Genomic DNA, 25,534 nt, shown 5'->3' on the forward strand with positions numbered 1-25,534 from the left:
AAAGGAGAATATCTGTAGTTCAGGGTTGAATTGTGGGGTCATTGGTGCTCTCTGAGCTTGGTGGTTTTTTTGCAGCCTTTCATGACCCAACTAGCGAACAACATCAGCGCTAGAAGGGAGTGTGGTTTGTGGAGAGGAGGAGGAGGACTGTGAGGTCCTTGGTGCTCTCTGAGCTTGATCATAGACATTTTATGACCCAACTTAAGTAACATCAGTATTAGTCATCAGTGTTATGACAGGTCCTCTCAGAAAATCTATGTAGTTGCTTAGACTTGACATTGACGTCATGGCATATTAATCAATAAATCAATGTGAAGACCTAAATAAGCATCCAAAATTAAATCAGAGTCTGAGGGAAAGGATTCCTCAAAGTTCCAATTTATGAAGAGAGCCATGTTGGTACATCTGGGAAAACCCGAATCTGAAATCTTCCCGGTTTTCCCCACCCAGTTGAAAGTTCAAGATCTTGCCCCCACCCCCCCAAGTCCATCCCATGGTCCAATCTCCCACTGCCACGCTGGCAGTTCCACCCACCCAGTTCCGGCCAGGTGCAGAGACAAAGGATGACCTTGGCTTTCTAGAAAGAATGTTGTTATGGCTACATGTCATCTACCTCCGTACAGTCCCCCCTCCCATTTTCCCACCATAGAGAATGCATAGTAGAAGAATAGAAAGGGTGGCAGGCCAAAGACCCATAAGAAAAGAGGGCTGCAGACCTGACAACCTCCTTTGAGAAGTCCATAATGTTGGGGAAAGTGTAAAGAAAGAGAAGAAGAAGAGGAGGAGGATCAAGTTGGAGGGACTTTAATAATAATAATAATAATAATAATAATAATAATAATAATAATAATAATAATAATAATAATAATAATAATAATAATAATAATAATAATAATAATATATTTATTTCTTAGCCGCACCCTCTCCCGAAGGACTCGGGGCGGCGTACAATAAAACATATGAAATAAATATATAGACAAGACATACATATTACAAAAACATATACCAAGACATGTACAAGGAGGAGGTCGGCTAATGAATAAAAACAATAAAATACAATGTTTAGAAACCCCTAAATAATTGAATACAATTAAAATACCCAAATAAAAACCCGTCAGGAGCGATATAGTTAGATCATGGTTGAGCCAGGCCAGCTACTTGGAATAGGTGGGTCTTGAGCTTTACACGGAAGGAGCGGAGGTCAGAGGTATTCCTAATATCCGGAGGGAGGTCATTCCACAGGGCTGGGCCCGCCACAGAGAAGGCTCTACTCCTAGGCGCCGCCCCTCGACACTGTCTGGTGGACGGCACCTGGAGGAGACCCTCTCTGTGCGAGCGGATTGGTCGCAGGGATGTATGGGGCAGAATACGATCCCGCAAGTAACTAGGTCCTGAGCCATGGAGCGCTTTAAAGATTGTTATCAAAACCTTGAAACGCACCCGATAGACCACAGGAAGCCAGTGCAGCTCGCGCAGGAACGGTGTCACATGGGAGTACCTAGTACTCCCCATAATTACCCGCGCGGCTGCGTTCTGGACCAACTGTAGCCTCCGGGTGCATTTCAAGGGAAGCCCCATGTAGAGAGCGTTACAGTAGTCCAAGCGAGGGGGCGCAATTGGCGCACCAGGCGAACCTGGTGGAACGCCCCCCTTGCCACGGCTGTCACATGGTCATCCATGGACAGCCGGGCATCCAGGAGGACGCCCAAATTGCGCGCCCGCTCCACGGGGGCAAGTTGAATGCCCCCGATGGCCAGGGATGGAATTAATTGGCTGAACCGGGGAGCCGGTACCCACAGCCACTCCATCTTGGAGGGGTTGAGTTTGAGTCAGTTGTCATCCATCCAGATCCGTACGGCTTCCACACACCGGGACATCACTTCGATGGCCTCGTTGGGGTGGTTCGGGGTGGAAAAGTACAGCTGAGTATCATCAGCGTACAGATGGTATCCCACCCCGAAACCGCGGATGATCTCACCCAGCGGCTTCATTCACTTGGTTATGGCAGTCATGGAATCATCACAGGAAAACCTGAAGGACCAAGTTGGGGACAGACCATCATGAGGAAAATCTCTGTGGTCACCAGGAATCAACTATGATTTCATACCTGATGGGACATAATCAAGGGTGACAGTGTATAAGAGCATGCAGTGTTACGGGGCACCATTTGGATATCATCTTGCAAAAAGTCAGTCCATACGACTGCTCGGAGGCGACACTGACTTAATGGGGAACTCATCAAATTTGCAGATGACACCAAGCTGGCAGGAATAGCCAACACTCCAGAAGATAGGCTTAAGATACAGAAGGAAATTGACAAACTTCAACATTGGGCACTATCTAACAAAATGAAATTCAATGGTGAAAAGAGTAAGGTTCTACATTTAGGCAACAAAAACGGAATGCACAGGTACAGTATAGGTGATACCTTACTCAGTAGTAGTAACTGTGAAAGGGATCTTGGAGTCCTAGTGGACAACCATTTAAATAGGAGCCAGCCGTGTGCAGCAGCTGCCAAAAAAGCCAACACAGTTCTAGGCTGCACCAACAGAGGGATAGAATCAAGATCCCATGAAGGGTTAATACCACTTTATAAGGCCTTGGTAAGGCCAAACTTGGAATACTGCATTCAGTTCTGGTCACCACGATGTAAAAAAGATGTGGAGTGTCAAGCCGGCCTCCCTCAGCAACCAAGAAAGAAACCACTTAACTCCCTTTTGCAGAATTAACTCTGACTCTGTAGTAGGCCTCTCTTACGTCCAATTTCGTGAAGATCTTCCCTTTACCCAATTGGGCCAACATATCTTTCATCAAAGGGAGGGGGTATACATTTTCCACAAACACACTATTAAGATTTCTGTAGTTAACACAGAGACGAAAGGAGCCATCTTTCTTTTCTCTAAACAACACAGGGGCGGCCACACGTGGCCTAGCAGGTTCAATAAACCTCCTTTTTATCAGAGGATTTTTCACTTAAAATGTCCTTTAGGTCCCAATATTCCTTTGGGGTTTTCTCCTCCCCCTCAATGTTTTCCTGCACCGCGGCTGCTAGGTTAGGTTCAGCGTTGGTAATATTGGAAACCCTCCCTTCTCCCTCAGGGGGTTTAGCGGATCGGATGCACAACCACCCTTTCTTCCAGTCGATGTGTGGGTTCCATTTACATAACCAGGGAAAGCCCAGGATGAGAGGCCGGTCCATCCCCGGTGCCACAACGAAACTTAATGTTTCCTGGTGATCTCCCATCCACACGTTTATAGGTTCAGTCACAAAATGGGCAGGAGACCACCCCAGCTATAGACCCATCTAGCTGGCAAAAAGCAATGGGGACTTTCAAAGTTCTCAGTTTCAAGCCCATTTTTTCCACCACTTCTGGGCTAACAATGCAACGTGTGCATCCCAAGTCTAAAAGGGCCAGCATTTTTGCTTGGGCACCAGTAGAGGGCACTTTAAGTTCTACTGGGATGGTCAGGGGGCCCGATTGGGAACTTACCAGACGGTCGTCATGGGAATCGGTTTCACTTTCCCCCGCATATAAACGGATAGTTCACGAAACTCTTGTATGTACTCAGCCACTGGATTCTTTCCCTGAGTAAGGGTTTTCATTCTGGTTCTGGCCTTCCGCTCGGTGAGAGGGTCACCAAAGTGTTTTCTCAGGGCGGCCATAAACCTATTATAGTCCTCAGCAGGGGGGAGTCATCGTTAAGCAGGGCAACCATCCATGCCGCCGTCTTGTTCTCCAGCGCCATGGTAACAACTCTTACCTTGGATTCTTCGGTGGGGAGATCCTCTCTGAACTGTTGCATGAAATTCCAGACTTGGACCAGGAAAAATCCTAGTTCCTTTGGATCACCTCCAAATTTCACACCAAGCGGAGGAACTTTTGCCATCCGGCGTCTGCTCGAGGGGCTCCTCCTCTTGGAAGGGCTGCTGCTGCTTCTGCCGGGGCTTCCCCATCCTGATGAGCTCCACTGTCTGCCCCCAGGGCCCCTCCTGGGTGGAACAGGGCTTCTGCAGTTCTCTCCTCTAGGTCTAGGTGTTCAGCTTCTCTTTCGGGACCGCTCTCGCGTAAACGTCGCCTCTCCCAAGCCTCTTGAAAGAGTTTCATAGCCTGGAACATCATAAGGTTCTCCTCATCGGCATCCTGCCAAGCAGCTGCCAGCCACCGATGTTTCCTTGTGGTAACTCCAGCCGGAATTTCCTCAGGATCATACTTCTGTCCTACTCCCAACGACCACCTGGGGTGGACGGATCGTTCCTCCAAATTCAGATCTGCCATCCGGTCCGTCTCCAAGGAACACGAGGGTGCAGCCGCCCCCATGTCGTCCTCCTGGTCGCTGCCTGGGTAGGACATTCCTTTGAAGGTTTTGGTTTTATTTACACTCTCCTCGGAAGGTGTTAGCTCCGGGATGAGTGCGAAAGTGAGATCTTGCTTAATGTCGAGCCGGTCTCCCTCCGCAACCAAGAAAGAAACCACTTAACTCCATTTTGCAGAATTTAGAGTACTTTTACTGGTTATGAAAAGATAGCAGCTAAGCAAAGCAAGATCTGAGGCAAAAGTGCGCAAAATCATACATATCAATATGTGACCAAACCCCCTCCCCCTGGTAACCCTCATCCCAGTGTCCAATCTGCAAATCCCTTAGGTGTCATGTGAGTTCCATCTTCAAGGAGCATCATCAGGTTGGTATGCAGGACGGTTGTCCTTGACCAACACCAAGCACTAGTCTCCAGCAAGCGCAGTAGACGGTCAGACCAAAACTCCCTTTTTACAATCTCTCCTGTACTTAACCTTCCCCTCCCAAATACCAGCCCCAACTCCCCGTTTCAATGGCAGCCGAAAGCAAACAGCGAGACAGAGGCTGACACGGAGACTCTAGAAAGAGTGCAGAGAAGAGCAATAAAGATGATTAGGGAACTGGAGACTAAAACATATGAAGAACGGTTGCAGGAACTGGGTATGTTTAGCTTAAGAGAAAGAAGGACTAGGGGAGACATGATAGCAGTGTTCCAATATCTCAAGGGCTGCCACAAAGAAGAGGGAGTCAAGCTATTCTCCAAGGCACCTGAGGGCAGAACAAGAAGCAATGGGTGGAAACTAATCAAGGAGAGAAGCAACTTAGAACTGAGGAGAAACTTCCTGACAGTCAGAACAATTAAACCAGTGGAACAGAAGTTGCCTCCAGAAGTTGTGAATGCCCCAACACTGGAAGTCTTTAAGAAGATGTTGGATAGCTATTTGTCTGAAACAGTATAGGGTTTCCTGCCTAGGCAGGGGGTTGGACTAGAAGACCTCCAAGGTCCCTTCCAACTCTGCTATTGTAATTGTAAGTGTAATTGTACCTAATCAATGTCAGAACCAAGTTTCTTTGAGAAGTCCATAATGCTTGGAAAATGGAAGGGAAGAGAAGAAGATGACCAAGGTGGATGGAATCAGTTACAGTGGTGGTCTGAGCAGCATTAGAAGACTTGAAGGTCTAGGTTGAAGACAGATAGTCTTGGAGAATCTGCCTTGGAGGAAATCTAAGTGATTCCTAAGAGTCAACGGTGGAAAATAATCAACCAATCAATATGAAGACCCAGATCTCTGGAGAAAGCTGTAAATGTTGGCCAAGATGAAAGGAAAGAGAAGAAGAGGATGACCAGCAGTGAGACTGAGGGACGATGGATGGATGGAGACACTATTAGGAGATCTGAAGGACCAGTTCCAAGTGGAGAAAAAGACACTGGAAACACGGAGGCTGCTTGGAAAGATGGTTTTAATGGTGGACAGGACCACACGGTTTGAGCTCCTGAACAGAAAAGGGGGATCGGATGCTTCTAGATGTTGGATGAAGAAGAAGAGAGAAGCAGAGATGTTGAAAGTCCCAGGTTTTATGCCCTCTCTGGCCTTTGATCTTGATCTTGTATTCTGATTGGTTGTCAGATTCCCATGGTGCCACACAGGGTCAACTTTGTAGGGTGTGTTTTGAGTCCATGTTTGGTTGAGCACGGCTTCTTCCCTGGTGCCCTGGGGTGAGATGGGTCAAGGGCTAATCCTATCATGCCTTAATCCCATCACCCTGGAGCTGAAAGGGGAGATCTTTGTTATGTAGAATAGACTGTATCAGGCCCTTTAATGGCCTGTTGACAAAGGTGGGGGCTATTAGGAGGGAGTCCGTTTCCTGCCTAAAAACATGTTTTTCCATTTCTGATCCAGAGGAATCATAATATTCTGCCTTTTTCAATATTTCCCAGGATATTTCATTTTTCTAGCAGAGGAGTGGGTTTTAACTTCCCACAGCTTAAAGTAGCCAAGGTTGGAGACCCCTGGTTAGTACAACTTTGGTGCTAGATCAGGGTTAACAGACTTCGGTTGTGGGGTGGGGGAGCTGACCTAGAGTGTTTCTGTTTACATAGCAACTCTAGGAGAAGTCCTCTTCTCACTTGGGCCCCAGGCTCTGCCCGCCCTTCTACAACCTCTCCCAACGGGGGCATGTTGTAACGGCTGCCTTGATCTTGAATTTGCTGCTCCTTCCTCAGTTGCGACAGGAGCATCTCCATCACCACAGTTTTCGCTGCAAAGAGTCAATAAGGGTTATGATCAGTAGGAGGGACGTAGATGCTGGGTTCAAAAGAAAACAGTAGGAATGATGGACTCCTACTCTGCTATTCTATTTTATTCTATCTTTTATTCACAAAGATGATTAGGGGACTGGAGACTAAAACATATGAAGAACGGTTGCAGGAACTGGGTATGTTTAGCTTAAGAGAAAGAACTGGGTATGTTTAGCTTAGGAGACATGATAGCAGTGTTCCAATATCTCAGGGGTTGCCACAAAGAAGAGGGAGTCAAACTATTCTCCAGGGCACCTGAGGGTAGAACAAGAAGCAATGGGTGGAAACTAATCAAGGAGAGAAGCAACTTAGAACTGAGGAGAAATTTCCTGACAGTTAGAACAATTAATCAGTGGAACAGAAGTTGCCTCCAGAAGTTGTGAATGCCCCAACACTGGAAGTCTTTAAGAAGATGTTGGATAGCCATCTGTCTGAAACGGTATAGGGTTTCCTGCCTAGGCAGGGGGTTGGACTAGAAGACCTCCAAGGTCCCTTCCAACTCTGCTGTTGTATTGTATTCTATCCTATCCTATCCTATCTTTTGAGGAGCTCAAAGGAGAGATACCCACCATGTTCCAGCTCTTCCTGGGCGATTTTGGGTTTCGCGGTTCCCCTGAGCTTCTTCCGATTGTTGTGATATATCACATGAGACATGAAAATCGGCAGGAAAAGAATCCACATCAGCATCTTCAGGTCCAAGCGAGGGGTGCAGGTGACCGAGATTCCCTGCAGTAAGACAGGTGCAGGATTTAACAGATTAACAGAGTTAGAAGGGACCCTGTAGCTCTGTGATGGCAAACCTGTGGCACGCGTGGGAGAGGTGGCACGCAGAGCCCTCTTTGCTGGCATCGCCCCAGGTCAGAGCTCCGTGGCGTTTCTTTCGTGAGCTTCTGTTTCCACGCCAACGATGAAACAAAAGTTCAGAAAAGAAAAAGAAGCGAAAAATCTTCAGAAGAAAAAAACAGTAAGTCCAGTTGCCTCTTGAAAAAAAGCCCCCTCGGGACAACCGTAACCTGGATGACGGAGAATCTCTGCAGGATCTTACGGTCAAAAGATGAAATAAACCATGATTCACTCAACCTCCAGAACTGCTACACCACTGCCTGAACCAAATCTACCAGTTCTTCAGAAGCCTGAGTGCCAAGATTTTTTTTTTAAAAAGCCATATTTTAAACAGGATGAGTTATGGATTCTTCTGACCAATTTCAAGGCTAGGAGAGAGCATCTTAGTAGCATTCAAGTCTCATAGTCCACCTCTTCACCCGCAATACAGAATTATCCAGAGAGATGATTTTGGAGTCCTTAAATGAAAGGGGGGGGAGAGAGAGAAAAAATCAAGCCATTACCTGTCTGGTCTTCTGCTTGGGCTCTGCGGGATATCTAGCCAGGAAGGCTTCTTATTAACCCTGGAGGAGGAAGTGTGGGAGCTGTCTCAGGGAAGACAGGTGCAATGGGTTGCTAGGTGGGAGAAAAAGTACAGTACGTTCTCCTGTATCCTTTGGAGATGGACCTTTGGACCTTCTTCATCTTCCTCCAGAAAGGGTCACGTTGTCTGTTTTCTGCTTTTTTTATTGCAAACCTTTGTACATGTTACAACTTACTCTGGGACAATGTGTTTGAATCCCATTACAGATGTGGAGACTCTAAAAGAGTGTTTCTCAAACTTGGCGACTTTAAGTCCTGTGGACTTCAACTCCCAGAATCCCCCAGCCAGCATAGCTGGCTGGGGAATTCTGGGAGTTGAAGTCCACAGGACTTAAAGTTGCCAAGTTTGAGAAACACTGCTCTAAAAGAGTGCAGAGAAGAGCAACGAAGTTAGGGGACCGGAGGCTGTCAGTTTTTTTGCAGTTCCGCTGGTGTTATTGAAGGAATCTGCCATTTGTGGATGTATCTTATAAAATTCTTGGACATGGTGCCAAGTGCCCCAGTGACAATGGGTATCACTGTTACATGCTTCACCCATAGCCGTGTAGTTTCGATGGCCAGGTCGCGATATTTCATGATTTTTTCTAGTTCTTTTTCTTCGACTCTTGGCATCTCCAGGAACAGCGATATCAATAAACTGTACACTTCGGCCCTCGACAACCGTGATACCTGGCGTGTTGTACTCCAAATGACGATCTGTTTGTATTCGAAACTCCCACAAGATCTTCACCTTCTCATTTACGATAACTTTCTCCACTTTATGTTTCTATGACTTTCTGGATACAGGTAAACCATATTTTTTTTACATAATGACCAGTGGATTAATTTAGCAACTCGGTTGTGTCTAGCTTTGTAATCAGTTTGTGTGATTTTGCTGCGTTCACATATTGAGTGTGAAACAGTTTCGCCTTTGTTATTGCAAAGTCAGCTATTATTATACTTTATTCATTAAACACGAAACTCAAGTCAACTGAACGCTCAAAAATGCATCACAAAAACCATTGACTGGTGCTAATGGTTGATACGGGTTGCTGACAGCATCTTAGCTATCAATCAGGCATTCTTCCTCCTCTTCCTCTCTTCCTCCTATTATTATTATTGTTGTTGTTGTTATTACAATACAATACAATACAATAGCAGAGTTGGAAGGGACCTTGGAGGTCTTCTAGTCCAACCCCCTGCTCAGGCAGGAGATCTGTACTAGGGATTCGAACCGTCAACTTTTCTCAGCCTAGTTTCAAATGGTCGTAAGTCGAGGACTACCTATAGTAATACTAATAGCTCAGCCCTTAGGGCTCCGCTGGGCTTTTGCAAACGCTGCAACAACCCACAACCGGGGCAACGCGGATGTGGAAGGCCTCCCGGGGGGGCCCACTCATGATTCTGAGCCTACGTCCAAGCAGGCCGCGCCGAGCCCCGGCCTCTCAGTTCCAACCCCATCCAGGAAACTGCGACGGAAACCGGGGCCTCCTCTCAGGCGAGCCCGGTGCGCCTCACGCGGCCTCCTTCCGGAAGTGGCAAAGCATCCGGATGTTGCCCCTCTCCCGTCGCCCCGGAGGGGGCGTGTCCGGGCGTGGCTCCCGTTGCTAAGCAAGGCCGCCGGTCGCTAGGGAAGTGAGGGGCTTGTGGGCGGGCGGCCGCGTTGCCAAGGAAGTGAGCGGCGGCGGCGGCCTCAGCGGCGGCGGCAACCAGGTCGACTCACGCCGGATCCCAGGCGGGGGAAAAGCCCGTCTCCCCCGCGGAGGGTGGGGGGAACGCCCGCCAGGGACCCTCCCAGGCCCAGCACGGGAGGACTACAAGTCCCATCGGGCACCGCGGCAGCGCCAGGCCTACCTCCCCAGGCCGAGCCCCCCGCCGAACCCTCTGAGGCGGCGCCGGCCATGGGCGGAGGGGCCGCCGGTCGCCAGGTAAGCCTTGGCGGGGGAGGGAGGGAGAGAGGGAGGCCCGGCGCTTCGCCCTCCTTCCCTGCCTTGGTTTTCTTTTCTTTCTCTTTTTTTTTCCTGATCCGCTTTTGTGGTTTTTTTTTATTTTTTTACATTTATATCCCGCTTTATTTAAATATATAGAACTCCAGGCAAGGAACAGACTTTTAAGGCTTCTTTCTCCTCCTGTTTCTCCCCACACACAACAACAACAACAGCAACAACAACAACCCTGGGAGGTAGGCCGGGCCGAGAGAGGGGGGGGGGACTGGCCCGAAGTCATCCAGCTGCCTTTCATTCATTCCTAAAAGTAAAGAAAACGGATGAAAATCTTGTAGGGTGGTTGTGGGGAAATGAGAAGGGGGTGGATTCGGCATGCTCTCTGCCTGAAAATAGGTGGTAAAATAAACAATATTGGTGTGTGTGTGTGTGTGTATGTATAGCAGTATAGGCCACATACAGACACATATACATACATACATACATACATGCACATATATATGGATACATACACACACAATACAGTACGTGTGTGTACACACACACACACACACACACACACACACAGAGGAACATGCCTAATCCTCCTGCCTTCTCTTCTCCCCACAACTGCCACCTGTGAGGTTGGGTGGGCCAAGAGAGGGACTGGCTCAGTCACTTAGCGGACCAATTCGTTTGTTCATTCATTCATTCATTCATTCATTCATTCATTCATTCATTCCCTTTGCATTGCCGCCCATCTTAAAAACACAAATTCTGGGTGGCTGTTAGCCAAGAACAAAACAATGTATGCAGCCATAAAAACCAAAGAAAGAGGAAATCAGTCCTTCAGGTGAGATGGGTGATAGATTGGATTGGATTGGATTGGATTTGGATTTATTAGATTTATATGCCGCCCTTCTCCCAAGGACTCAGGGCGGCGTACAGCATTAAAAAACACATAGTACATAGTATCCATCCAAGTCCCAAGAAAACCTGGCAGCACCATTGCACTTTCCTGACGCCACCCCCACATCCTCATCCTGTTCTCAGCTCTCCCATCCCAATGTTTGGGGGAAGAAACGGGTTTTAAGGGTTCTCAAGTTTGAAGGCATACACACAGTCCTATCAGACCCTGGGGGGAGAGGGAATTCCATGGGGCAGGAGGGCTGGGCTGAGGGATAAAGAGTGACCCACTGTCCTTTCTAAGGAATTGTTTTCTTTTGCTATTTTGGGCAGATCTGATGCCTGCCTTCAGCCAGCGAATGCTTAGTGGCTACCTGAACTGGAAATACTCCTTTTACTAATTTGTGGTTTTTTGGGGGTGGGGGGTGGGGGCAATGTGTTGCATTTTTGATGAGAGTAGACTTTTCAAACTAAACCAGCTTTGTCTCAGAACAAATGGGATTAAGCAGTGGGCTCTTTCTACTCGGATTAATGAAAAGCTTTTTTAAAATATATCAAGCGGATGTTATTCCTGATATCAAAAGCCTTCTCTGGCTCTCTTGCATTTTGCCAGTTTATTTATTTATTTTTAAACTGAGATGGTTAGCAATTTCCAGGTCCTTGAGAATCTCTGTCTGCCTGTAACTCTGTCTGTCATCTATTCTATCATCTCTCTCTGATTCTCTTTCTATCATGTATCCATGTCTATCTATATCTATCTGTCTGTCTGGTTGGTCTCTATTATTTCTATTCTATTTATCCCTCTATATCTATCCACCTATTCTCTCTCTCTCTCTCTCTCTCTCTCTCTCTCTCTCTCTCTCTCTCTCTCTCTCTCTCTCTCTCATATCTATCCATCCATCCATCCATCTATCTTGTCTGCCTTTCTAATTTTTCTATCTATCTAATCTTTCTATCCATATAATAGATATACACATGAATATCTGTAACTGACTGGTTCCCATAGAAAAATAAGACTATCGGGAAGATCAGAATTTGATGGGGTGGGCAGCAGCTGTTGTTCTTGCAAAGTTTTATTATGGCTGAATTGGCTTCTTGAAGAGAAGGCAGATAGAGATCTAACCATCTTGCTAAAGTTTTGCCCATTTTCGTAGTGTATTCAATAAAGCATATTGACTGAGTTCATGTAACTCAACAAAACTATAACTAGACTTCCTTGATTTTGGCTTTCATGCTCCAGGAATCCAGTGAGAGGAGTTTCTCAACTTTGGCAACTTTAAGATGTGTGTTTGTGGTGATTCTCAAGTCATCTAGGTTCACTCAGAGGTGCTTTTTCCAAAAGGCAACTCGGCTTTTCCTCGTTTTTCCTTGAAGATGTATCACATCCAAAAAGGTTCTTCGGTTCTAACTTAGAACTTCTTGGATGAGAAGCGAAATGTCTTCAAGGAAAAACAAAAGGAAGTCCATTTGGCTTTTGAAAAAAAATAGCACCTTTGGGTTTAAGACGTGTAGACTTCAACTCCCAGAATTCCCCAGACACCTGAAGAATTCTGGGAGTTGAAGTCCACGTGTCTTAGAGTTGGCAAGTTTGGAGACACCTATCTTACACAATGGCCTACTTGGCAACTTTAAGACGTGTGGACTTCAACTCCAAGAATTCTTCAGGTGGCTGGGGGATTCTGGGAGTTGAAGTCCACACGTCTAAAAAGTCACTAAGCTTGGGAAACCCTGATTTAGAACAAGCTATGCTTTCTTGAAGAAGCTATGGTGGCTTGGGTGGCATAGTGTGCTAATTCAAAATATGATTTCTTCCAGTGTGATATGGCTGTAAATCTTTTGGATTTTTGAAGTACTTTGAAACCTTTTTTAAACCATTAAAAAAAACCACAACTAGCCAAAACATAACATTCGCCTGATGCATATCCATGATTTCAATTGCTTGGATTACTCCCTAGTTGGAAAGAATGAAATGTGAGAAAGAGTTAGATAAAATGAACACAAAGTGGAGCTTTAGGAAACCAAATTTCATTTTAATGTATGCCGGTTAGTGTACATTCAAAGTGACAGTAAAGTTATTTTAAGTTCTAAGGTTTTGCTTGTGATATGCAATCCATTCAAATAAGTGGGCTATTATCAAATGCCTTCAGGCCACCATTATTTAAGGACTGGAATACTCCATTCAGTTTTGGTCGTCATGATGTAAAAAAGATGTGGAGACCTTGGTAAGGCCACACTTGGAATATTGTGTCCAGTTTTGGTCACTGCATTACAAAAAAAAATCTTGAGACTCTGGAAAGAGTGCAGAGAAGAGCAAGAACGAGGATTAGGGGACTGGAGGCTAAAACATATGAAGAACGGTTGCAGGAACTGGGTATGTCTAGTTTAATGAAAAGAAGGACTAGGGGAGACATAATAGCAGTCTTCCAATATCTCAGGGGTTGCCCCAAAGAAGAGGGAGTCCAGCTATTCCCCAAAGCACCTGAGGGCAGCAGAAGAAGCAATGGGTGGAAACTAATCAAGGAGAGAAGCAACCTAGAACTAAGGAGAAATTTTCTGACAGTCAGGAGAATTAACCAGTGGAACTACTTGCCTCCAGAAGTTGTGAATGCTCCAACACAGGAGGTTTTTAAGAATATGTTAGGCAACCATTTGTCTGAAGTGGTGTAGGGTTTCCTGTCTAAGCAGGGGGTTGGACTAGAAGACCTCCAAGGTCCCTTCCAACTCTGTTATTCTATTCTATTCTATCTGGGTTTGTATAACTTTCCTAGAGAGGGAGTGTGTTAAGAGCCTGTTATTCAGCTCAAAGTAAGTTGTTTTGCCAGTATATAGCAGAGACAGGGATATATTGAGGATGTTACTAGCTAGGGCATTATATTTGGCAGATCCAGAAAAGGCGTGGTCTTTGCTGCTTTGGCACCTGCTTTGTGGGATAATCTTCCCCCAAATTACAGCTGGCCTCAGGTCTTTTGACTTTCCTAATGTAGGTTTCAGAAATCCATCACGCAGTTTGTGTCCAAAATATTTGTCTGCCTCTCGCAGAGTTTATTTGGCTTTTATATAGTTTTTACAAGCAAAGCACAGAGCAATAACACATTGCAATAACAGGTTCACTCCCCCAAATCTTCCCTAGAGAATCAAGAATACTATTCAGGCCAAGGTTAACTCATGCCTTTGCTCTGGTGAATTAATGAGCTAATAGATAACGGCTGTGCATCACCTTTCCTTTATTCCTGCATTTGGTTCTGCTAATTAGGTGAGTTTGTAGGTTTCCAAGATAAACAGCCACTGAGATCATGGTAATTTCTACGCATGTCTTTACCTAAGCCTTACCTCTCATTCCCACATCCTAAATTCCCTCAATACTGGTTGCGCAATCAGGCCTGGGGACATCAAAGGACTGGTGATTTTTTAGAGGTGGCTCCTGTAAGGTTAACATCTTCTCCTTTAATATTTCTTCTTTATAACTTTGTTAAAAGTTTATCATTTTAAAAATATTTTTAATAACAACAATACCCTTTAACACCATCAAACATCCCAAGTCCTCTGGAAGGACTCAATAAATGGACAGAAATGCTAAGTCTGATCTGAGCATCTGGCCAACCGTGTGACCAACTTTAATAATGAATATTATTTTACTATTTATTTACATAACTGTTTCTTATCCTTGTCGTGCACTGCACGAAGTCACTTGTTCATGAGATGGACAGCTGTATACATTGGACAGATAAATATTACCAATAGTGACCCCTTGGGCTTCCTCTCCTAGGAAGATATTAAGAGTGGTACAATAATGGAAAACGTATTTAGCTGCAGCTACCAGTGTGTTTCTTTACAGAAAATATCTTTACAGGAGTACAAATAGTCCTTCAGTTATGACCACAATTGAGCCCAAGCTTTATGTTGCTGAGTGAAACATGGGATAGGTGAGTTTGCCCCAGTTTATGACTTTCTCTAGCCACAGTTGTTAACTGAATCATTGCATTTGTTAAATTAGTAGCATGGTTGTTAAGTGAATCTTTGAATGGTCACTAAATGAATTGTTGTAAGTTGACTACCTGCATTCTGAAATCTGGCAAGCAGTTTCACTTATTTGTTAATCCTACTTTTGCCCCATTGCAATCCAAAGAATTCTCAGTGGCTTATAGTGTATATCTAAAGCAAAACGTAAAACTTCTACAATTAGATATTTAAGGAGAAGCTTCCTAACAGTGAGGACAATTAACAAATGGAGCAGCTTTCCCCCTGAAGTCATGGGCTCTCCAGCACTGGAGGTTTTTTAAGAAGAGATTGGATAGCCATTTGTCTGGCATGGGATAGGGTTTCATGCCTAAGCAGGGGGTTGGGCTAGAAGACCTCCAAGGTCCCTTCCAACACCTGGAGTCCTGCATCCAGTTTTGGTCACCACACTATAAAAAAGATGTTGAGACTGTAGAAAAAGTGCAGAGAAGAGCAACAAAAAAGGATGAGGGGACTGGAGGCTCAAACATATAAAGAATGGTTGCAGGAACTGGGCCTGGCTAATCTAGTGAAGAGAAGGACCAGGGGAGACAGGAGAGCAGGTTTCCAATATCTGAAGGGATGCCCCAGAGGGGAAGGGGTCAAGCTGTTCTCCAAGGCACCTGAAGGCCAGGCAGGGAATAAGGGATGGACACCCGACACTGGACAGACACTTAATCTGAAATAGTAATAGGTCCCCTGCTTGATCAGGGGGTTAGACTAGAAGACCTCCAAGGTCCTTTCCAACTCATTCATTCTATTCTGTTCTGTTCTATATTCTATTCCGTTCTGTTCTATTCTATTCTTCTTTCATTCTTTATTCCATTTCATTCCACTCCACTATTCTACTCTCTTCTCTCTTCTTCTTTATTCTCTTCTGTTCTTTCATTCTTTATTCTATTCTCTAGTCTATTCAATTCTATTCTATTCTCATTCTTAATTCTACTCTATACTCTACTGTACTCTAATATTCTGTTCTATTCTCCCCTCCCCTCCCCTCTCCTCCAGACAAGGTCACTGTTGTGTGGGTTCCCTGTCTCTCCCCCAAGAGGTGGATTAAAAGTAGTTTAAAAATAAAATGGGGAATCCGAGGAGAGCAGACATAACTACTTAATGAGATGGACTTATTAAAAGAAAAGCACAGGTGATGCTACGCAGGGGCTTAAATTACACTTGTGGATACCTCCAGGCCTGTTTATATAGCGAGATACTCTTTCTTTGCACCCAGGGAGTGGCCAGCCATGCCCTGGCACCAGGCTCCCTTGCTGGGGTGTCTAAAATGACAGTAAAAGTCCATCCCGTAATGTACACCCCCCCCCTTTTGCCGACCAATGAAAAGAATTAACTCTCCTTCGTTTCTCCCGCAAGCAATTAGCTGATGATTGAACTGCCCACCTTCATTCAACTCAGACACAACATCCTCCTATTATTCCAAGAAAGCAAGAGTCCAACAGCTTCCGTGGTTTTTTCCGACCGGCAGCCAGTTGGAAAGGCAGCCTGGAGCTTCCAGTTAATGGATTAGAATCCGTTTTGGGATGTGGGCCAGATGGCTTCGGCTTTCATAAGGCGAAGTGCTCTCTCTGGACAGCATTTTCTAAAACGTTTGTGGCAGGCTGGCACGGACGTTTTAGAAAATGCTGTCCAGAGAGAGCACTTCGCCTTCTCTTGGACGATAGCGCGGCCGTACTCCACAGATTATGTTTATTGGGTGCTGCAAAAATTTAAAAACCATATTCTTGCGCCGTCTGTTTCTAGAAGGGCTTTCAGGGTGGAAGCGAATCCTCTCTTTAACTTGCTGACTTCTCAGCGTTTGGTTATTTTATTTATTTATTTATTTATTTCTTAGATTTTTAGACCGCCCCTCTCCCAAAAAGGGACTCGGGGCGGTTATGGCAGCTCTCTAGATTCATTGAAGATAATGTGTACCCTGTTTCCCCCCAAAATAAGACCTCCCCAATCGGGCTTTTGAGCGCATGTGCTAAAATAAGCCCTCCCCGAAAATATTGCAACACAGCAGCATCCCTGAGGTGTCCACGCTCACCACCTCCTGCACCTCAAAAATAATAAGACCTCCCCGAAAACAAGGCCAAGCGCTTATTTTGAGGGTCAAAAAAAAATAAGACCCTGTCTTATTTTGGGGGAAAGACGTTATATGGCTGCCCAATTCACTCTCGTTAAGCTGTCTTCAGCTTACAGAAGGCAAAGTCCAGGAAAGCCTCCCATCCCTGGTGACAATGATCAAAGGAACCAGTTTATGGGCACCCTATCCCCCCGGGGTCCCCAGGCCCACCGGCAGAACCAGGTCTTTTGAAAGTGTGTCAAGGAGGGGCACGAGCTTGTCTCTGCAGGGATGATGTTCCACAGGGAGGGAGCCACCACGGAGGAGGCGCTTCTTGGAGTCACCAGATGGACCTCCTGAGCAGAGTGGGGACTTGTAATATCCCCAGTCTGGTAGATGCAACTGGGAAAAGATGGTCCTTCCAATAACAGGAGGCAGCCACCTTGGAGAAGGCCCTTCTTCTTGGCCTCACCAGATAGACATCCTTAAGAGAGGGGACCCATAACTGTTCTGACCTAGCTCCCCAAACACGACAAACCCTTTGTAGTTGAATCAATGGTTCCTTGATTAGGAGCGCCGGCAATCCCGGCAAAACGTTTCTCTCTCACTGCGGGGCTGGCAAGTCCATCTGGCATGGAGATGAATAGTTGTCGGCCACACCTATTCATCTCCGCCCCCTGCCTTGTATCCCCAGAGCTAGGGAGGGGCTTCGCTAGCAGCTGTGGCTCTTCCGTCCCAAGGACCGGCCCATAGATTTCCACTGCTCGCCTCTCCTCTCCTCTGCCTTCTGCACATCTGTGTGTCAGGCACTTGACCCAGCTGTTCCTCCTCTTCCTCGTCAGCCACCTCTAGACCTGAAGGTTGTTGACTCTCCATCTGAGGGCTGACAGACGGCCAGGCTCCCCCCCCCTCTGCCAGCTCCATTCCCTCTTCCCCCTCGGAGCTCCCAGGTTGCCCTGATGCCGACCCTGATTCCCACACTTCCTCCTCCTCTGATTCGGCTGCTGCAGGGACTAGAGGCCGACAGGCCACAACTATAACATCTCCTTCCTTCCCACTCTGGTGGGCCTGGTTGATGTTATTGGGGAAAGACGGCCCTTCAAATAACAGGGAGGGAGCCACCACGGAGAAGGCCCTTCTCTTTGGTCCCATCAAATGGACCTCTGTAAGAGGTCCATAACATCCCCCTCCTCTCCACTCTGGTAGGCCTGGTAGATGTAATGGGGAAAGGATGGTCCTTCAAGTAACCTTCCCCCGGGCCAGGGGGGGGGGGCTTGGAAGGTGACAACCAGCACCTTGAATTGGCCCCCAAAGCAAATCGGCAGCCAATGCAGCTCCCGCAAGAGAGAGGACACCCGGACGCAGGTCTCGACTTGGCACATTTTCAACCCATTGAAGCCTCCAGATGCTTCCCAAGGGCAGCCCCAGGTAGAGCGCATTGCGGTAGTCAAGATGAGGACACGGGTGAGGCATCTGCCGTCACTTCCGTTCCTGCCCCTTTATGGGAATTATGAAACCCAAAGTCGTAAACATTTCTGGAGGACAGGAGATTGCAGAGCGCTAAGGTGTAGAGGAGGGACCCGGTGGCTCCAGTGGCTAAGACGCTGAGCTGGTCGATCAGAAAGGTCGGCAGTTCGAATCCCTAGTGCCCCGTAATGGAGTGAGCTCCCGTTCCTTGTCCCAGCTTCTGCCAACCTAGCAGTTCGAAAGCACATAAACAAAATGCAAGCAGAAAAATAGGGACCAACTTTTGGTGGGAAGGGAACAGCGTTCCGTGCGCCTTCGGCGTTGAGTCATGCCGGCCACATGACCACGGAGACGTCTTCGGACAGCACTTGCTGTCTTTGGCTTTGAAACAGAGAGGAGCACCGCCCCCTAGAGTCGGGAACGACTAACCCGTATGTCAGTGGTGGGTTCTGGCTGGTAGAGCCGTACCCGTAGTAGCTGGGAGCAGCAGCCACCGTACCAGTACAGTGGCTCGTTTAGCCCACCCACCTGCCCGTGTTCCATAGCTGTTTATAACGTGACCGGCCAATTGCACACGTGTGCACAGCGTGTGGCGCTTGCATGACCTCTGCCGAGCAGCTGGCTGTCGCAGGCCAACTAGGACGCCCGGCCCCGTGCGCGTCGTACCGGTTGCGATGGGATCCGGAACTCACCACCGACGCATGTGCGAGGGGAACCTTTCCCTTCAGGTGTACAAATTTCCCACATGCCCAAGGACGAAGGTGCGTCAAGAATTGGCCAGCATCGTGGTAGTCGTGTCTGACTCACTTTCGCTGACTTAAGAAACCAAAAATAGGTGCGGTTTGGGCCAGAAATGAGTGCAGGCTGGAAGTAGAGAAAGATTGTATCCTGGGAGGACATCAGAATAGCACAACGGTTGGCTTTGCAGCCAAGAAAACTACAGGGGACGGGACCAGGTTCACCCAGATGGACGTCCGCTCCAAGGCAAGCTCCATCTTCAATCAAAACACTGCTCCATTTTAACCCTTTCCCCTTGAAGGACATGTGGAGTCTGTAATAGGCCACAAAGGCCCCCTGGTCTTTCCGTTTCATCCCAGGCGGAGGAGAAGAGTAGGAAGGACGTCCAAGCGGGGATCAGGAGCCCCGCCAATCCAGTTTTCACCAGAGTAAGGAGGTTTGCGCTGCAAAGGGAGGCCAGGGTAAAATCCTGGTGGGCCCTGCCCTAAATTAAGCATTGCCGGTGACCCGATGGTAAAACGGTGGCTCCACACTTTCAGAGGAGGGCCGGCATGGGCGTCAGTGCAGCTCCTCTGGCAACAGCAGCCTTTGCCAGCCTATAGATACAGATTAGATACAGATACAGAATAACAGAGTCGGAAGGGACCTTGTAGGTCAGCTAGTCCAACCCCCCTCCCGAGCAGGAGACCCTACACTGTTTCTGACCGATGGAAGTCCAGTCTCTTCTTGAAAGTTTCATAAGTGATGGAGCACCCACAACTTCTTGTGGCAAGCTGTTCCACTGGTTAATAGTCCTCACTGTCAGGAAATTTCTCCTTGTTTCCAGGTTGAATCTCTCCTTGGTCAGTTTCCATCCATTCTTCCTTGTCTGGCCTTCAGGGGCTTTGGAGAATAGCTTGACCCCCTTCTCTCTGTGGGAGCCCCACAAATATTGGAAGACTGCTATGCTCTCTCCCCTGGTCCTTCTCTTCCCTAGACCAGCCAGGCCCAGTTCCTGCAACCGTTCATCGTATGTCTTAGCTTCCAGTCCCCTCATCATCCTGGTTGCTCTTCTCTGCACTCTTTCTCAACCTCTTTTTTATAGTGTTTTTTATAGCCCAGTGATGGCAAACCTTTTTTGGGTCACGTGCCATAAGTGGGGGGAGCGCAGGGGGGTCGTGTGCAAGCGTGCCGCACCCACAATGCAATGTGTGACCCCCCACTACAGGTGCTCCCCCCATTTTTACATGCTTTTTTCGCCCTCCCCAGGCTCCAGAGGCTTTATAGGAGCCTGGGGAGGGCAAAAACAGCCTCCCCCGCCTCCCCCCCCCCCCCGGATGCCCTCCGGAGGCTTCAGGGAAACCTCTGGACAGTCCCTGAAGCCTTCGGAGCGCTCAAAACGACTTCCGGTTTGCTCAGGGAGTCGTTTTGAGCGCTCCGAAGGCGTCAGGGAAGCTCATGAAGCCTCTGGAGGGCTTCCCGGGGCGGGGGAGGCTCTTTTCGCCCTCCCCAGGCTCCTATAAAGCCGCTGGAGCCTGGGGAGGGCAAAAAATGGCTTTAAAAAAGGCTGAACTCAGCTGACAGGGCAACGTCCCGCGTGCCCTGACAAATGGCTCCGCGTGCCACCTGTGGCATGCGTGCCATGGGTTCGCCATCACTGTTGTAGCCTGTTCTAAGCTGTTCCATTGTGGGAGGTGTGAATCTGGAGCCAGGTTTAATAGCAGTAGCTCTTGGACTTATTTTCCGCTTTACAGGTAATCCTCGAGGTACGACCGTAATTGAGCCCAAAGTTTGTGTTGCTAAGTAGAACAGAATTAGTTAAGTGACTTTTGTTCCATTTTACCACTTGTTTTTTTGCCACAGTTGTTCAGCGAATCACTGCAGTTATTAAGATAGTAACACGGTTGTTAAGTGAATCTGGCTTCCCCATTGACATAGAAGGTCGCGAAAGGGGATCCCATGACCGCGGGACACTGCGACCGTCATAAATATGAACCAGTTGCCAAGCGTCTGAAATTTAATCGCATGTCCCCGGGGATGTTGCAACGGTCATAAGTGTGAAGAACGATCATAACTTTTTTTAGTGCTGTCGTAACTTTGAACTGTCGCTAAATGACCTGTTGTAAGTCAAGGACTACCTGTATAGCACTCACCGGTCGGTTGACAGTGTCAGCATTATTTCCCTCTTGCCCCCAACAATCCGAGTCCTTATTTTACTGACCTTGGAAAGGGTTGAATCAACCTGGAGCCAGTCAGGATCGAACTCCTGGCAGGAGCGGTGACGATTTGCCATGGCCAATTCGGTAGGGAAGTTGGGGAGTTGAAGACCACAAATCTTAAAGTTGCCAAGGTTGGACACCCCTGATCAAGGATGTTAAATGTTAATATTACTATTAGTCCTCTCATCGTTTTTATCACCCGTCTCCTCTCACTTATGACCACAGGACTGTAACTTTGTGGCTTGTATCCTTGCGATTTATATTGATATTGATTATTTTCTGATTGCTTATTTGTACCCTATGACGATCATTAAGTGTTATACCTTATGATTCATATGATGAATGTATCTTGTCTTTTTATGTACACTGAGAGCATCTGCACCAAAGACAAATTCCTTGTGTCCAATCACACTTGGCCAATAAAGAATTCTCTTCCCTTCCCTTCCCTATTTCCCTTCCCTATCCTATCCTATCCTCATTCCATTATTATCTTCTCTTCTCCTTTCCTCTCCTCTCCCCTTCCATTCCATATATTCTATTCTATTCTAATTCCACTATTCTATTCTATGATATGCCATGCCATATTTTCTACTCTACCCTACCCTACCCTACCCTACCCTACTTCACTCTACTCTACTACTCTCCTCTCCTCCTAGGATTGGAACTTCTGCTTGCTGTAGTAACCATTGTGGTGTCTTACCCTTACATTTTGTTCTTGTACTACATTCCTTCTAGGATTAGAAGAATCCTTGGTCTCCGTGATTCCGTCATCCATTCATTTGGCCCCCGTGCTAATCCGTGGTCATGTTGAAGTTAAAGTGCTCAGAGTCGGTCAGGGTTGTCGTACGATGCCGGCCCATGAACAGCAAAGAGAAAGTGGCCTCCTATGAACAGGTGGTGGAAGTGGACGTGAAATTGGGGCAGGTCTCTGTGAAGAACCCCAAGGGAACATCTCATGAGCTTCCAAAGACCTTCACCTTCGACGCCGTTTATGACTGGAGCTCCAAACAGTTTGAGCTTTACGATGAGACTTTCCGGCCGTTGGTGGACTCGGTCCTCCAGGGGTTTAACGGGACCATTTTCGCTTACGGGCAAACCGGGACGGGGAAAACGTACACCATGGAAGGTGTGCGTGGAGACGTTGAGAAACGAGGGGTCATCCCCAACTCCTTCGACCACATCTTCACCCACATTTCCCGCTCTCAGAACCAGCAGTATCTGGTGAGGGCCTCCTACTTGGAGATCTACCAAGAAGAAATCAGAGACTTGCTCTCCAAGGACCAATCCAAGAGGCTGGAGCTGAAGGAGAGGCCCGACACGGGGATCTACGTCAAAGACCTCTCCTCCTTTGTCACCAAAAGCGTGAAGGAAATCGAACACGTCATGAATGTCGGGAACCAGAACCGTTCGGTGGGCGCGACCAACATGAACGAGCACAGTTCACGCTCCCACGCCATTTTTGTCATCACCATCGAATGCAGCGAGGTTGGGCTGGACGGGGAGAACCACATACGGGTCGGGAAGTTGAACCTGGTGGACCTCGCGGGCAGCGAGCGCCAGTCCAAGACCGGCGCCCAGGGGGAGAGGTTGAAAGAAGCCACTAAGATCAACCTCTCCCTCTCTGCCCTGGGCAACGTCATCTCTGCCCTTGTGGATGGCAAAAGCACCCACATCCCCTATAGGGACTCCAAGCTGACCCGGCTGCTCCAGGATTCCTTGGGGGGCAACGCCAAGACCGTGATGGTCGCCAACATCGGCCCCGCCTCCTACAACGTGGAGGAGACCTTGACCACTTTGAGATACGCCAACCGTGCCAAGAACATCAAGAACAAGCCAAGGGTCAACGAAGACCCCAAAGACGCTCTCCTGCGGGAATTCCAGGAAGAGATTGCCCGCTTGAAGGCTCAGCTGGAGAAAAGGTCCATCGTCAAGAGGAAGAAGAAGGAGAGGAGGAGAGATGGCGGCATGGGCGAGGAGGAGGAGGAAGAGGAGGAGGAAGAGGAAGAGGAGGAGGAAGGGGAGGAGGAGGAAGGGGCGGACAAAGACGACTACTGGAAAGAGCAGCAGGAGAAGCTGGAAATCGAGAAGAAGGCCATCCTGGAGGACCACAGCTTGGTTGCCGAGGAGAAGATGAGGCTCCTGAAGGAGAAGGAGAAGAAGATGGAAGACCTCAAACGGGAGAAGGAGGCAGCTGAGAAGCTGGGTGCCAAAATCAAGGTGAGACGCCTTTTCTACTAAACGATGCATTTGCGCTGGTCATTAATCAGCAGAACATGTCCAGGTAATCCTCAGAGCGGTGCGGTGGCTTAGAGATGGAGCTCTGCCCTCCCAATCAGGAGGCTGTGAGTTTGATCCTAGGTAGCGGCAGATATTTCTCTCTCTCTCTCTCTCTGAGCACGATGAGTAATTACCTGCTTGCATTATTGTAATTTATTAATTTTGATTAATATTAATAGTATGTATTAATATTACGAGGGGGAAAGTCATTATGAGCAGAGCTGGCTGGGGAATTCTAGGAATTGAAGTCCACGTCTTAAAGTTCCCAAGTTTGGACACCCCTGCTTTATATGGATATTGAATCTCTTGCTCTTTCTATTATGATATATAAATAGAAAGAGCAAGATAGTCAATATACACATAAAGAGTGTGTTGTCCGGTTACAATAAATAAATACATGGTTAAAAAAAAGTAACTATACGCTGCGAACTCTGCATTGGCAACAGGAAGGGCATCCGGCCAGTAAATACTCAGCTTCAGTTGCCCCGACTCCACCCCACTGTAAGGAATTACAGGGTCATTAAAAGACTAAAAAAAATTAAAAAATGTACAGGTAATCCTCAACTTAAAACCACAATTGAGCCCAACATTTATGTTGCTGAGACATTTGTTGAGTTTTGCCCCGTTTTGCGACTTTCCTTGCCACATTTGTCAAGTGATCCATTGCAGTCATTCAAGGAGTCACACGGTTGTTAAGTGAATCTGGCTTCCCTTCTTGACTTTGCTTGTCGAATGGTCGCCAAAGTGGATCGCATGACCCCGGGGACACGGCGACCGTCATAAATACAAGTCAGTTGCCAAGCATCTGAATTTGGATACACATGACCCTGGGGATACTGCAACGGTCGTAAGTGTGAAAAATGGCCCTAACTCACTTTTTTCAGGGACGTTGTAACTGGACGGTCACTAAGTGAACTGTTATAAGTGGAGGGCTACCTGTACTTTTGTGTGTATTCAGAAAATTCAGACTAGGATACGCATATGCAGCGTGAGATATGCAGAAGCAAAGGTGAAAATTATTCTTACTATATTGAGAGTTTTATTACCCGTCCATCAAAACGTTGCATCTGCAAAATAATGATGATAATAACAACCACCCCCACAACAACTGGCTTATTTATCTATGTGTTGTCATCGTGGGGTGGGTGGGTGGCTGGGCACTTCTGATTATTTTTGTTTTTATTTTTTTCCTATTCTTTGTTTTTTATTGTTTGTAAGCCGCCTAGAGTCGCTTTGAGCGAGTAAGCGACTGTATAAACATTCTAAATTCATAAATAAAATAACCTGAATGCAGCGAAGGGCAAGTTATTTCTAGCAAATATCATAATTTATCGTTAATCGGTAGTGGAACTCCATGTGTCCAGCTTAGCGTTATCGGTTGAATCTGATTTCTCGCTTTGGCAAATTGCAGCCAGATGTACACTGCATGAAGAATATATATATATATATATACACACTCCTGAACCTTGTGGACAGCCTTCCCAGAAGAGCTGAAGCTGTTATAGCTGCCAAGGGTGGACCGACGTCCTATGGAACCCTATGGATTAGGAATGGGATGTCACTACCCCATACATCCCTGCGACCAATTCGCTCTCACAGAGAGGGGCTCCTCCGGGTGCCATCCACCGGACAATGCCGGCGGGCGGCGCCCAGGAGTAAGTCCTTCTCTGTGATGGGCCCGACCCTATGGAATGACCTCCCCCCCGATATTAGAACAACTACCGATCTCCGCTCCTTCCGCAAGAAATTAAAGACCCACCTGTTCCATTTAGCCGGCCTGGCCTAACCATAATTTTAATTTCCAACACTTCTGGCCGGTATTTTAATCTCTGGGGATAGATTTTTTAGATTGCTTTTAATTTTTGTTTTAGAACGGTTTTATATTGTTTTGTTTTTATGGGTATCCGATATTGTATTTTGTATGTGGTTTTTAGCTGTTTTGTACACCGCCCCGAGTCCCTTCGGGGAGAGG

The 25,534-nt window shown here is 47.2% G+C and overlaps 1 protein-coding gene and 1 long non-coding RNA gene across 2 annotated transcripts in view; one reads left to right on the plus strand and one right to left on the minus strand.

Annotated features, from left to right (window-relative positions):
- Positions 1-5,652: 5,652 nt before the first annotated feature.
- Positions 5,653-8,235, minus strand: LOC309390296. Its single transcript, XR_014175104.1, has 3 exons — positions 7,942-8,235; positions 7,165-7,321; positions 5,653-6,555 (listed from the first exon to the last, which is right to left on the minus strand). It is a non-coding gene; the product is annotated as an uncharacterized lncRNA (long non-coding RNA).
- Positions 8,236-9,705: 1,470 nt separating this feature from the next.
- Positions 9,706-25,534, plus strand: part of KIF3B (kinesin family member 3B) — a 28,014-nt gene continuing 12,185 nt past the window's right edge. The window contains exons 1-2 of the mRNA XM_081948098.1: positions 9,706-9,927; positions 22,021-23,502. Of these exons, the coding sequence (XP_081804224.1) occupies positions 22,090-23,502 (1,413 nt within the window). The 5' untranslated portion in view covers positions 9,706-9,927; positions 22,021-22,089. The remainder of the gene's footprint in view (positions 9,928-22,020; positions 23,503-25,534) is intronic.

Source organism: Natrix helvetica (genome assembly GCF_964273705.1).
Source record: "Natrix helvetica genome assembly, chromosome: 3".
NCBI lineage: Eukaryota > Metazoa > Chordata > Lepidosauria > Squamata > Natricidae > Natrix > Natrix helvetica.